The sequence below is a fragment of the Carettochelys insculpta genome, chromosome 12 (genome assembly GCF_033958435.1).
Source record: "Carettochelys insculpta isolate YL-2023 chromosome 12, ASM3395843v1, whole genome shotgun sequence".
NCBI classification, from domain to species: Eukaryota; Metazoa; Chordata; order Testudines; family Carettochelyidae; genus Carettochelys; species Carettochelys insculpta.
Genome location: NC_134148.1, coordinates 28,793,033 through 28,806,907, shown reverse-complemented (window position 1 = coordinate 28,806,907; position 13,875 = coordinate 28,793,033). Strand labels below are relative to the sequence as shown.

The 13,875-nt window shown below is 41.3% G+C and overlaps 1 protein-coding gene across 1 annotated transcript in view; it reads right to left on the bottom strand.

The window, feature by feature from the left end:
* Positions 1–13,447, bottom strand: part of TMC3 (transmembrane channel like 3) — a 32,096-nt gene extending 18,649 nt beyond the window's left edge. Inside the window, exons 1-9 of the mRNA XM_075007202.1 lie at positions 13,284–13,447; positions 11,073–11,148; positions 8,355–8,436; positions 6,132–6,238; positions 4,899–4,997; positions 4,664–4,806; positions 2,066–2,213; positions 803–846; positions 497–644 (exon numbers count right to left, since the gene is read on the bottom strand). Of these exons, the coding sequence (XP_074863303.1) occupies positions 497–644; positions 803–846; positions 2,066–2,213; positions 4,664–4,806; positions 4,899–4,997; positions 6,132–6,238; positions 8,355–8,436; positions 11,073–11,148; positions 13,284–13,447 (1,011 nt within the window). The remainder of the gene's footprint in view (positions 1–496; positions 645–802; positions 847–2,065; positions 2,214–4,663; positions 4,807–4,898; positions 4,998–6,131; positions 6,239–8,354; positions 8,437–11,072; positions 11,149–13,283) is intronic.
* Between the last annotated feature and the right edge of the window lie 428 nt (positions 13,448–13,875).

Sequence of the window (13,875 nt, the reverse complement as noted above, 5' to 3'; positions counted from 1 at the left end):
TTCAAACCTGCTCATTAACATGCCCCTTTCGAAAGGAAGGGGCATGTGTAGACCCAGCCTACAAGGGCAATTTCCTCACCTTTGATATTTGCAAGAATGAGACACATCCAACCTAATTTGCTTCTTTAATTGGTCCTACTTGTGACAGGTAACTTCCCTCCACATATAAACCCTGCATTCTGTTTTACCACTCCATTTCCATCTGTTGAAGTGGGTTTTACCCATGAAAGTTCATGACCTAATAAATTTGTTAGTCTCTAAAGTGCCACGGAACTACTTGTTATTTACGTCTACTTCTAGGAGTAATCCCATGGCTCCGCTACAGCTATCGAAGGACTGCTGAGCAGGGTTTGTCCCTACCGAGAGCTAGCAGCAAAACCAATAGTAATTTGCAAGCACCCAAGATGCTTGGGAAGCCTTTGTGGAACACAGAACTCTAACCAGAATGCACAGTTACAGACTATCAAAGAGGTCAAACATAGCAGACATATGGTACCTCATTTTTCTCCCAAAGCGTCAGCTCCTTTTTGGTACGCTCTAATTTTTGGGATCGATCCACAACAAAGTAAATGATGTAAATACTTCCAGCAAGTGAGAGAAGCACAAGGATGTTTGCAATAATCCTTAAGCATATTGTCATGGCCCTGGAAGAGAGTCACACAGCAAATGCTCCAGAAGGGCAAGCTTGCATAAGTAGCTGTTTTTTTCTGCACCTTTTTAAGCCATAAAATAAACAGGTCAACACTGTATTATCTGCATTTAAACACTGGTTGCGAAAATAGCCTCGGTTCTGTATACCTACAGGTTTTTGCTTTTCTTCTTTTCCTGCTCTTCCAATATTGCTTCCTGGAAAGAAACACAGAATGACCATTTTAGTAGCCCTCAGTAAAATCAATAAATATTTTCTCAACTCGTTACAAACCACAGAAGTTAAAACCGCCAGATCCTGCAGTGTATTAGGGAAGAGCTGTCATACGCCTCGGTGCTTCTGTACTTAATAAGAATACTGCATGCTGTGAATTTAAGCAATGAAGGAGATTTTGGGGGAAACAAAGAAATTAAGAACTTCATCACTCTCTTTTTTGCCGGCATATGCATATAGCATTTCCTTTATTTGTTCCTTTCTGATATGTTCGTTGTTTAGATCTCAGTCCTGTTTCAAGATTCACTAATGTGCACATGTGGGTTATATTGTCCAATTTGCTTCAATAGGACTGTACCCCAAGGTCCCCACTAGTGGATACTAATGCAGGATGGGAGTCTTAGATTATGAGTTGTTCAGAGAAAGGACATGTCACCTGTGAGACAAGGTGTATCAGGTCTATTGGATCAAGTTCTGTTGGTGACAGTGACAAGTTTTCAAAGTTACATTTCAAAACAGCTCTGTGTAGTTCAAAAGCTTGTCATTCACACCAAGAGAAATTGATCCATTAAAAGATACTACCTTACTCATCTTCATCTCTGTAATGTCTTTGGACCAGCACAGCAACACCACCACTGCATGTATCACTTGTGGTGGAACCTGCCTCATGGGATGCATGCATGCAGAGGTTACAAAATAACAGCACCATAGGTTATGCCTGGGTTTGAGCTAAAATCAAGTTATTTATTGGTTTGTCCTAGACAATTTGGAGTCATTTGGACAAAGACCTTTTAGTAATAATGTGCCAAGGTTATGGAATTATTACTTCCGGATATCAGGACAGCTGTGTCTATTTTTAAAAATCTAAATGGAAAAGGTTCATGTTTAATGCAGCTTTTATGGTTGATGTTGTTATAAAATGCCCCTGGACTATTTTGGTGCAGACAAAATATAGATGGATGTTATCAGGATATGAAACAGATCCTGATTCAAAGATTCATTAGGGTGCACAGATCATGTGCATAACACAGACTTAAGAGATTTGATACTAACACTCTGTTAGGTAATCTGAGTCAGAAATAAACACAATGCATAACAGGAAAGAACCAGTATAGGGTAGAATGGATGGGCGAAAAAGTCCATTATGCTATTTACAAAGCAATACAGCTAAACTATGCTTTTATTCAGAGACGAGCTACTTACCCTGATACTATTAACTATTGCAGCAGCTTTGCTCTCTGCAGCCTCTGGATTTCCTATCAAATAGTCCCAAGCACAAAACACTCTCCAGCAGAAGCTATAATTTTCATCAGAGGCACTTGCTAGACTCATTCTTGAGTTCTTTGCCATTCTGGAAAAGAACCATAGTAAAAATTACTATGAATGTACAGTGGTCTTGGGCTAAACAAAGGTATTGGTTACTTTACACATTACAAGGACAGTTTCCCCTTTAACATATGTAGTGATCTCAGGCAGCCCACTTAATAGACACTTGCAGTAAGTAATTTTCTTCCCCCTCCCCCACTTCTGTCCTATGTAGCTGATTCATCACTTTTCATTTCATTTTTTTTTCTGTTAAATTCTCTGCATGTCAGTTCACATTTATCAGAATTTTCTAGATCTGAAGAAGTGGATCTGCCCCACAAAAGCTAATACATTATTCTATAAGGCCATGTCTACACTTGGGCAAAACATCAAAATGGCCATGCTAATAGCCAGTTTGGAGAATACTAATGAGGCACTGAAATGAATATTCAGAGCCTCATTAGCATGCCACTGGTGGCCATGTTTCGCTCGTGTGTGGCTTATCTACACAGGGTCCTTTTCGAAAGGACCTGCAAATGTCGAAAGCCCCTTATTTCTGTCAGCTGATAGGAATAAGGGGATTTTGAAGTCTGCAGAGTCCTTTCAAAAAGGACCGCCCCCCGGTAGCTGAGCTGTGCACGAGTGACAGTGCCACAGCTGGCAGCATGCTAGCACCTCATTAGTATCCTCCAATTTGGCCATTAGCATGGCCATTTCGAAGTTTTGGCCAAGTGTGGCCACAGCCAAGGACTGTGCATCTTATATCTTTTCACCAGATTAAAATTTTTGTGTAGGATCCAGTTGGAGGAAAGATGCCATCACAGCGTAAGATCATTTGCACTACAATTGACGGATAGCTTGGCAAAAATGTGATGTGCTGGCACATGATCAATGGTTATCTGTTATTAGGGACACAGATAACAATAATGATGACCTACTAAAAACACAACTGATAGCTGAAAAACTTAGTGCTATTTTACTCAGCTACTTTTTTAAAAAATAGCCCATACATCTCAAGTGACCTTCATCAGGATGTAATACATCCATTTAAGGCATTTAAAGGCAAAAATGATCGTTAAAAAGACTCCCAACAACATTTATTGTTTTAATCAAAGGCATTTGTGTTCTGTCTGCTTCAGAATAAAAACTACAAGTTTATGCTGTGCAATACGTTATGAGAGACTATGTTTCTATCTAATTATTATTGAAAATAGTTAAATAGATATAAGTTTATTGTATAAGGGGTTGGCTCTAATATCTTCAGTGGATGAGTGTAGCAGTCAGAAATCTGGTCACCTCCTCCACTATATTCCTTTTCTCTGGTTATTTGCACCATAGCTGTACACAGTGGTCATGTGGGTCTACAAGTGTATGCCACTACCATATAACTGTGCATTATTCCAAAGATGTTTTACCTAACACAACACAATGTGCACCTGATGTCGCTTACCAGAGGAATTGTTTCACCTTAGATAGAAAATGGTAGAAGGGCACGACGGGTGGGCAAACAGAGTCAAGGATCTACAGCAGCACCCTTTGTTGGCACTGTGTGAACAGGGGCCAAAATGCTGACTGCCCTGACCTGAAGTAACAGCTATAATGAAAAAGGAGTGATCATTTTTGTGGGTGACACAGCTATTACAGCTCATATTAAAAATCCTCCTGGATGACAACTTATCAGAAAACTTAGCAGTTATCTGGAGAGAAAGGGAAACCAAATGGAGAGAGGATAAAGTGACCTTGCCCCAATAAGCACTGCACATTTTAAGATTTATGGTCAGCCTTGGCAGGCTCTGCTGCCTGTGTTAGTCCCAGTCTTTCTATCTAAATGGCAAAGGAAATAAATAGGCCCACATATGAGCACTGTGCAGCATTCTCATTCAAGCAGTGTCAAGAGTTTTAAGACAGCATTCTTCTATTTGTGTTTAACTGGATAGGAACAGTAGTATGGGTCGCAATTTAAGTTTGTCATAACAGTACTTGTTCTGGAAGAATGGAAGCCACATAAAGGCTTCCGTGAAAATCAGGCCCTACATCTTCTGTACATTACTCTCCTTTTTCAGACAGGGAAGCTGAAGGAGAGCTGTTAATGACAGCAAAAGAACAGTCTACAATTAGCTCTCAGGTTCTGGAGGGGCAGCCGTGTTACTCTGTATCCGCAAAACTGAGAAGTCCTTTGGCACCTTATAGACTAACAGATTTATTGGAACGTAAGCTTTCTTGGGCAAAGATGAAGCTTATGCTCCGATAAATCTGTTAGTCTATAAGGGGCCACAGGACTTCTCGTTGTTTTAATTAGCTCTCAGAAGTTCCTGGATCCCAGTCCAGTCTTTTATACCAGGGATACCTCTCTGATATTCACAGGCTTGAGTAGAACATGGGAATTTGCAGAATTAAACCAGGATAGGCACTCCTTAAAGGGAGGGGAAAGACTGTATCATTCAGATTGCCTGAATACTTATCTCTGGGCAAATGCCAATAAAAGGGAAACATTACTTTTTTAAGAGAATGATGAAGCTGTAAGCAAACACTGCCATGCCAACAAGGAAGTAAGCCAGGGGCAGACGATACCCAGCTTTCCCAATCTTCCGATCTCGGCCATAGTAGCCATAAAATAAAACGGAGTACTGGAGATAACCCTACAAAGACAGCATAGAGTCAGCACCAGCATCCACGCCTAACTGCATTAACACATGAAGAATTCATGCAATGAAGTGTGGCTTAGCCTTGCCCCCAGGGACCAGATGGTGTCCAGGTCCTGTGCTGATGCAAATTGCTCCTTCGGGATGGATTTGCTGACGGTGCTTCCAAACGGTGCTCCTGCCAGGAGCTGATAAGAAAGGAAAGGTCTTAAAAACGATAGGAAGCAGACTTTTCTACCACACTGTCTGTTGAGCACAGCCTGAAACAAGCTGCAAAGAACTGCCTACCTGAGGGGCAGCATGAGAAGTATTATTCCTGCCATTCACTTTCCTAAACTAGAAAGCTGGTGACAAATTCTGCATTCAACTCTTGCAGAGGTCAGTGGGTACCAGATATGTAGGTCTGATGGCAGTATTTAGGGCCTGAAGTCTAATTTGATATTTAATATCCGAGGAATATGAATGATTAAATCATTAATCATGCTGATATATAGTAAAACCTGCTTCCCACTACTGTATACAGTATTAGATGTCTACTATCTTGGTCTGCTAGCATTTTTCTCTTTGTATGTAAGAAAACATAGACACTGAAGGCTTGGTTTGCATGGAATATCATACAGAACTCCAGCTGAGGTGTCATTGAGAGTTACTGATGTTTAGAACAGCAGGGCAGACGGCCGCCACAGGTCCAGGGGCAAGTGGGAAGGGGCACTCTGTGCCCCAGAATGGGTGGAGCCTTAAGTTGAAGAGGCGGGGCTGAGGGCAGTAAACCATTAGCGCCACCCAGAGCATAGCGTCAGGCTCTCCTGCACAGCCCTCAGAGCTGTGCAGAATGGCAGTTCTGTGACATTTCAAAGGGTCCTGGGGCTTCGGCCACCCCCATTGTTGCAGTAGCAGTGGTGTCAGCAGGGAGCTCTGGGCCCCTTTGAAATGCCAGGCCTTTGTGCATTTGCCCCCTCTTGACTTGCCCCAATCAACAGACCTGGCTCAGAACCTCTGCAATTCAGACTCTCAGGACCAAAAATAGATGCTGATCACTGGTTTCTCCAATTGACATGAATAGAAGGCTTTGGTGCTCAACATGTGCTCTGCACCTTGCAGGATCGGGTCCCTTACATCAGCAATCAGACATATCTACATTACATTAGTCTGTTAGTAAAATGTCATCTGAGACATTAATGGCAAGTTTCGCTCCTTCTCTGGCAGAGATAAAGGGCCTCAGAGGAATGTTTTTTAAATACTATAAACTCTGCATTAAAGAAAAATTCTTTATGCCTTTGCACAGAACATGCTACAGTGTTTTTCTGTAGATATTTCCTTACCTCTGGTAAGACCACAAATGCACCTGTCATTATGGTAAGCACAATATTGATTCCAAATAGCCATCTCAAAAAGATGAAATAAGAGGCAACTCCGGATCCGAAATGACCTGAAGCCACAGGAAATTGTTATATGTCTGTCAGAGGCTGTATCACTTATTAACAAAGTATGATAGTTAAAAACAACTTTCTCCATCTCTGCAATACACGGACCAAGACATAGAAAATGCCATATCATCAATAATACAAAGCTGTAATATAAACTGCTATTCATAGGCTTAAAAATCACAATGTTTTCAAGTAAAGTAGATATGAGCATAGAAATCTTCTGGATTCAGGCTACAGATTGGTTCTTACTTGCTGTTTGTGCATAATCTTACATAGAAATGCACATGTACCTATTCGTAGTACAGTAGTTAATTTCACCTAGTTCAGCATCTAAGAATTCTCATCTTAATTTTGTCCAAACCACTGTGGTTTGCAAAGCAGGCTGGAAATTTAGGAAGATCACTACTTTTTAAAAAAGTAATATTTCCACTACCTTCTGATTTTTGTGTGGACTGAACATAGAGTCCAATTCTGATTTTTACACCAGTGAAATTTCATCTGCTACAGCAGAACTACGCCTAATTAATTACACCCTTAAGCAGTATAGAATCAGGCCCTCTGATTTCCACTACCTTCCACATGACCACAGTTAATTCTAAGTAGTGCAGGCTTTGTCCAAAGCAAGTCATATGGTAGTAGGGATCCTGGTACACAGTTGGCAGGGACAGCAAGGTTCATCATTAAAGTAATGCAGAAGTGAATCAACGAGAAATCTGAGTGATTGTAATTTCAAGCTCAGAAGGGTATTAACTCCTAGAAGGTATGTATGGAAGGATCTGGTTGTATTTGGTGGCTGAGGTCCTGACTGCATATCAGGAGTGAGTACTGCAACATACAGACAAGGAGAATGTTTGCCTATCATCTTGAAGGAAAACCCAGTGGTACATGCATTGCTGCCTCTCTTAGGCTACGCTAAGGGTTGATCTTCTGGGGTTCGATTTCATGTGTCCAGTAGGGGAGCATGAAATTGACCTCTCAGGGGTTGCAGTTGACCCTTGTACTTCTTGCAAGGTGTGAGGAGTAAGGGAAGTTGAGAGGAGAAACTCTCCCATCAACCTTGTTCAGTAGGAATGGTCAAGTAAGTTGAGCACAGATAGGTAGATTCTAGATACATAATTGCCGTAGCTAGAATTGCACGTAAGTGGTCGACTTACTTTGCCTAGTGTAGACATAGCCTCAGTTGCTATGAACAGGGAGCAGTGTAAAAAAGTCATAGTGCTCTGGTCTCAGCATTCATTTTACATCTAAATATAATAATTGCCAATAAACTGTCATGATTAGCAATTGGTTCTTAGCCACGTGGAAATACCAGCTATATGGAAGAATCCCCTCCACTTAGAACAAGATCAAATGCGAAAATTGTCCGGAAAATATATTTTCCCTTGTGACCGCCTTTAATATAGTTATTATTAATTATAATACTTAGTTCTGACATGGTACTTTTCATGTCTAGATTTCAAAGTGCTTTAAAATGGAGGGAAAGTTTTGTTTTTAAATATAGACTATATATGAGGTTTTGGCTCTGAGATCCATTCCCTCTGTTTCCAACAGGGCAAGTGGAGCTTCTCTGATTTAGGAGAATTTCCCATACATAGTTGGCTCTTTGGCATTTGCTCCCAGCCTGCTGATGTCAGAGGCAGGTCTGGGATGGACATGAGGCAAAAGGACATGTGGCCTGAACTGCCAGTGCCTTAAGGACTGCTCTGAATTACATCTGAATGGCTAGTTTGAAGGCTTTAATCCAGCTTTCTCACCCCAGGATGTGGTCTGAGCACATCTTGGGCCAGACTCAATACAGACATCTGGGCCCATGTCTGTATTGCAAAACTACATCAGTAGTTAATAGCACTATAGGACTTTTTAAATTACTGTCACCATGCTGTAATAACATTACACTAGTATTGCTAAAAACTACCATTGACAAACAACTGGGGCAACTAACACACTCAGAACAATAAATTTGTTGACTATTTAATGACAATCACACTACTTTGATGAAAGAGTGCATGTTTGTATATTATTGTCCTATAGCTCACTAATTCAGACGTAACCCTTAAACCCAGAATCTCAGCATGTTTTGCATTGCACTGTCCCACTAATTCTCCATACTGTACTTACTTTCTATTTTCTTTATTCTCATTTCCCAAGGAATGAAGATTACTAGGAAGTTATATGCAAGCCGAACAAACTTCTTCCAGAGCTAAGAAAATGGGAGAAAAATAAGAGTGTTGTAACTTTTGCACATAAAGCAGCTGGAAGATCTACCCAACCTTGCTCAGACTGTTAACTCAAATAAGTTTTCTTTTCCTTCATTTAAATGATTGCTCTGGGGGTGGAGCAGGGGATACACGTCACATCTCATAGAGCTCAAAGGGACCTTGGGAGGTCATTGAGTCCAGTCCCCTGCTCTCTTGGCAGGGCCAAGCAGCATCCCTGACAGACTTTTTTTTTTGTTTTTTTTAAATCTCTTTTCCCCAGACCCCGAAATGGCCTCCTCAAGGACTGAGCTCACAACCCTGGGCTTAGCAGGCCAATGCTCATGAAGGGTTCAGTGGGCAGGCTGTGCCAGGGAGAAAAGACAACCCCAACCCTCTCTCACTACAGCAGCTGGGGGCCAAGTAAAAAGTGCCTGTCCATGACTGCTGGGGCAGGCACAGCCAAGGGAGGGGTGCAAATTCTCCAGCTGGGGGACAGACAGACACACAAACACTCTGAAATATATGGTAGATATTTGCCACTTTCTCCACCCCTGCCCCCCGATAGCCCAATAGCTCAAGTTCTGAGCTGCCCAGAACCAACTGAGGGCACCCAATGGCCCTTAGACAAGAAACAAGGACGCTAAGAATAAACCAATCCTGTGACAAGGAAAATGACTAGTTAAGTAAAATATGCATCAGAAATATGCATGTAAAATATGCATCAGAAAGGGAACACAAGAGGAAATGGATTTATGTGTGCAAGTGCCTGCAATTTTAAAAAGAATTTTAAACAGATACAGAAATTATTACCAGATTCAGCCAACACTTCCCACAGTAAAGTATTAATAAATCCTTCTGAATAAGAATCTGGGTTTCTTATGAATGAGTGAACAAACAGGCACACCTGCTTTCAAATGTGTAACAACAAGTAACCCTGAGCCAAGACCTAACTCTTTTTTTTTTAGAGATGGTGATAATTAATATTGAACAGCACCATAATCACATACCGTGGTCTCAACTCTCTGCATGAGGATTTACTTAAAGTGCAATGGACACATTTTTCAAAAGGGCCTCAACTCAGCTTCTGATTTGCCTTTGCAAAATTATTGTCATAGATTGATTCTTCATGCACCATGGCATTTGGGCGTGCAAATGAAAAGACAGAAGCGACTGTGTGCACAACCGAGGACAAGATTTGAAAGCCCTTGAAATAAAAATATAACCTTAAATATGCATCTCAGATTATTTCATGTCAGTAACCTCTACTCAATTTTATCTTTTCTCATTTAGTTCAGAAATGAATTGTAAATCTAATATTTATTGTAAATTTGCTATATGCAAGTACAGTATTTTGCCAAGTAATAGTCTTATGATATCTACTTCTGTTTCATCACAGATAGAGAGTATCAGGATGACAACAGTTATGAACATTAATCATTTTTAAACACATTTACATCAGATGTCATTCTTTTAAAAAATATATATATATCAACGAGTGGCAATGTCAACATTTATTACAAGTAGTCTAATCTTCTAAAGCCAAAGCAAAAGCAAAATCACATTTTAATTAACAAGTGCATCAATCTACATGGTCAAAGTTAATTAATTTCTATGGTGCTATTAAAGTTTTATTGCAAGAATTTACAGATGCTACAGAATACACCCCCTCCAGCAGTCCCTTCTGCAGCCTATAGGGTGGGGGCCATTCTGGGTTTGGGAAAAGAGAGCTACTTACCTGGTCTTTGTGACAGGCAAGATGGCAGAATGCCAGCCCTGCTGGCCTCTCTTTTGGTGCTGCAGCTGCCCCCAGTGGCCACTTTCAGTATCACTTCCCTCCTGTGTATGCTCCTCCCTTTCACTTCCCTCCTCCTTCTGTCTGCCCCCTTCCATGTACTGGGAAATCCTGGGATTTCAGGCATTTCCCCCTTTCCAGGCACAATGAAACCCTGACCTTGGTTTAAGTTAGGGTAAGAGGAAGCTGCATACCACATTTTGTTGCTGTAGGTCTTACAGTTTAAGAGGAGTTTTTGAACAAGCTTAGCACCAACAGACAGATGGGCAGACATTCAGTCTTTAATATATATGAAACTTACACACGTACATATATTCACTACAAGCATGTTATTAAGTATATAAGGGCATGCCCTTGAAAGCTAGGAAGTAGCAGAAGTGAGGTTTCCTGTGCGATCTTCATTCAGTCCCTTATGTGTATGTGTATACAGCCTTTTTCCATGATCTCTTAGGACACCACCTATCCAGTTTTTACCCAATCAGCCCAAGTTTCAGCTGGTGTGTTTGAAGGCCATTTGACAAACCCTCATCTCCATTTCCTTCGTTTGTTTTATCTGTGGAAAAGAAAGTAGAAGGAGGGAGGCAGTGCTGCTGCTGCTGCTGCTGCCTCCATGTGGCTGCCTGTGACATGTGGCCCCATGCAGCCCACAGGTGGCAGGCCAGGCTGCCTCAGGCATGGTGGTGAAGATTCTGAGTGACAGGGATAGGGTCTTGGGGAAAGAGACAGAGAAGCGGGCTTAGAGGTGGAGGAATAAGCAGGGCACGAGCTGGGCCTCCAGAGCATGTTACCAGTCATCAGATAATTGTTATAGGAAAGAACTGTAGTTTTAATGAAAAGCAGACGTACCTCTGCACCAGCTGCTTGGTAACCTCTTGTCCTCGTGAGCCTGCCTTCATATTTCAACACAATCTCCTTAGCTTGTCTGCAGAGGAAGACAGAATCTTCAGTTCAAATAACAAAAAGTATTACTACGCTCTGTGTTTGGCCCATAGCACACATAAATGGAAGCTGCCAGGTAATGTGAAATGTCATAACAACAGACTACCCATCCAATCCTGAAGTTCTTACTCAGGCAAAACTCCATTTACTTGAAATAAGAGCATTGCAAGCAATTTAAAATCATCGGGAGTTTTATCTGAGAAAGAACCACAGGATCAGATCCCAACAGCCTGCAAAACAAACACAGGACTTGGACCTTCAGAAGCATTTTTTTTCCTGTGTGCCACTCACTGGTTTCTAGATTTCTTCTTCAATAACATAATCTGAACTGTTTCAAAGTAAAGCCATAATCCTCATTTAGTGTGGCTTCTGCGGAGACCGACACATAATCTAAAGCATAGGTGTGACCAGTGCCCTTTTTTGTGAAAAGAAAAAAAGGAAAGAAAAAAAGAGGAGCCAGTACTCAGCTGGCTTCTCATCTCCTATCCCCAACCTGAGCCTATCCTACAGCTGGTGCTGCTGAGGTACCAGTACTCAGTACTGGCAATTGCTGGAACAAAAAAAAAGCACTGGGTTTGACCAATATACCAACTGATTAATATTAAACTACTGATTACATTTTAATAAGAGATATTGGATAGGGAATGGATATAGCGAGGCCTAATCCTACTTCCACTAAAGTCAATGGGACTTTTTTTCTTTAGGGGGTGCTGGATAGAGGTCATACTCAGGGAGACGGGCCAGGAACAGGGCATTTGCACATCCATGAAGGCAGCTTAGGTTTAGCTGCAAATTATGGACTCTCACTTCAGGGACATGAGAAAAGTCTCTCTTTGCTTCCCAGGACAAGGCAAAGATTGAACCTTCCTTGTTAATAGAGTGTAATTCCAGCACATGGTGAGAGGACCAGAGAGATTTTATAGAAAGGAAAAACAAAACATCAAACAGAATACACAATGAAGGGGCTGATGCAATTAAGCAAGGTATTAGAGAACGTTATGGACTCGTATACTGCTTTTCAAATTTGGAACTGTTAATGCACCTAGCCTTAAACTCTATTGCCATGATGATACTACATTGCATGCTATCAACAGTCTATATGTACCTCATTAATCTGCAAACATGGGTGCTAGTCTCTACTATTTGAAACATAATTTAAAAGTTAAAATGCCAAATTTTGGTCTCTCTTCCAGCAAAGCCTCATTACTTTCAAACACAGCCTTCCTGAAGAGTGGGAAGTTGTGCTGTTTTGAAGAACACGAGAGAATTTACCTGGTCACATATTGCTGAGTATCCTTAACAGAGTGTCCAATCTATATGGTGACACTGCAGGGGTCCTTCTTAAGTGTTCTAATGCTGCATAATTTAATACAGGTTGAATTTATCTAGTCCGGCATTCTCTGATCCAGCAACATCCATGGCCCAGCATGATTTTAGTTAGCTGGATGTCCAAATCCATTAGTTTCCCAAAGTCCCATAAAATTTGTTTACAGCCACTAGCCCTGGCTCCCAGTGTTCTGTACTCTTATTCAGCACTAATTTACCTTTAAATGTCTTCTAAGAGCCCAGTAAGCAGTGGAAGTATTAGTAGTGCTGCTAAACCATATTGACCACCCATGGTTTTTCAAATTCTCTGGTTTGGCACCAGTCAGGTCCCCAGGGTTCCAGACTAGAGAGGTTTGACCTATAGTTTAAACATTTCAAATGGCTCAGGAAAAGCTCTGATCACCGTAAACCAAGACTACATAGATTCTGAATTTGGAGCCCCAAACCAGGCTGAAGTGGTAAAGAATGAAGAGTTGTGTGACTCCAACAGCATCCTCTATGTATGTGGTGGGCAAAGAGAAAGACAAGGCTATTTTGGCTAGATCTTAAGTTAAATGAACACGTACAAAAAATGAGCCGTAATCAACTTTGGGAAGCTTTATAATTTTCAAAATCCTAGGATTCCCAACCTTGTAGTACTTTATGGCGGAGTAGTAGAAAGGTGTCTGCCACATGATTTTCTGACAGTTGTAAATCATTTCTAGGCTCACACCTAATTTAGGTTAACAAATTTGCAAGAGCTGGAATGCAGTGATAAATGCTGGGACTGAAAGCATTCATGAAAACTGTTACCTGAGTGCCCTCAGCTTCTGTCTCATGGGCCATGGTCTGCAACGGATGTTTGCCACAATCTCTTTTTGATATTGTATATTCTGGAAGATTTGCTCTGGGTCATTGCTGTCAGCTTTTAAATCACAATTATCATTGTCCGAGTTACTGAAGGGATCCACACCCATGGAAGACAAACACAAAACAAGTGATACCTATTCAGAATGGACAGACATAGGATTCAGTGCATAACTACAGCGCAATAATAGGAGCCCACCAAACTGGAGGGAGGATGGGACTGATTTCTCTAACACAGATGGAGTCACTGCTTTCCTTGGCTACTCTTAGATTATCAGCACCAGAGGTGACATTTATCCCTTTAGGTCAGAAAAAAACTTCAGAAGAACAATTGTCTTTTTGCCTTTAGAGCACATCAGCTTGTGCTCAGTGTCAGGCATTTTGAGGCACCCCCCCATCCCTCAACAGGAACCCTCCAGCTTCCCACATTTCAAATCGTACAGCTCAAATGCCATGTTGTCATGTCCATATACTCAGTATATTTTTCAGGAACTAAGTGCTATGTAAATATTCCCAGCAAATGTGCATACTACAAAAT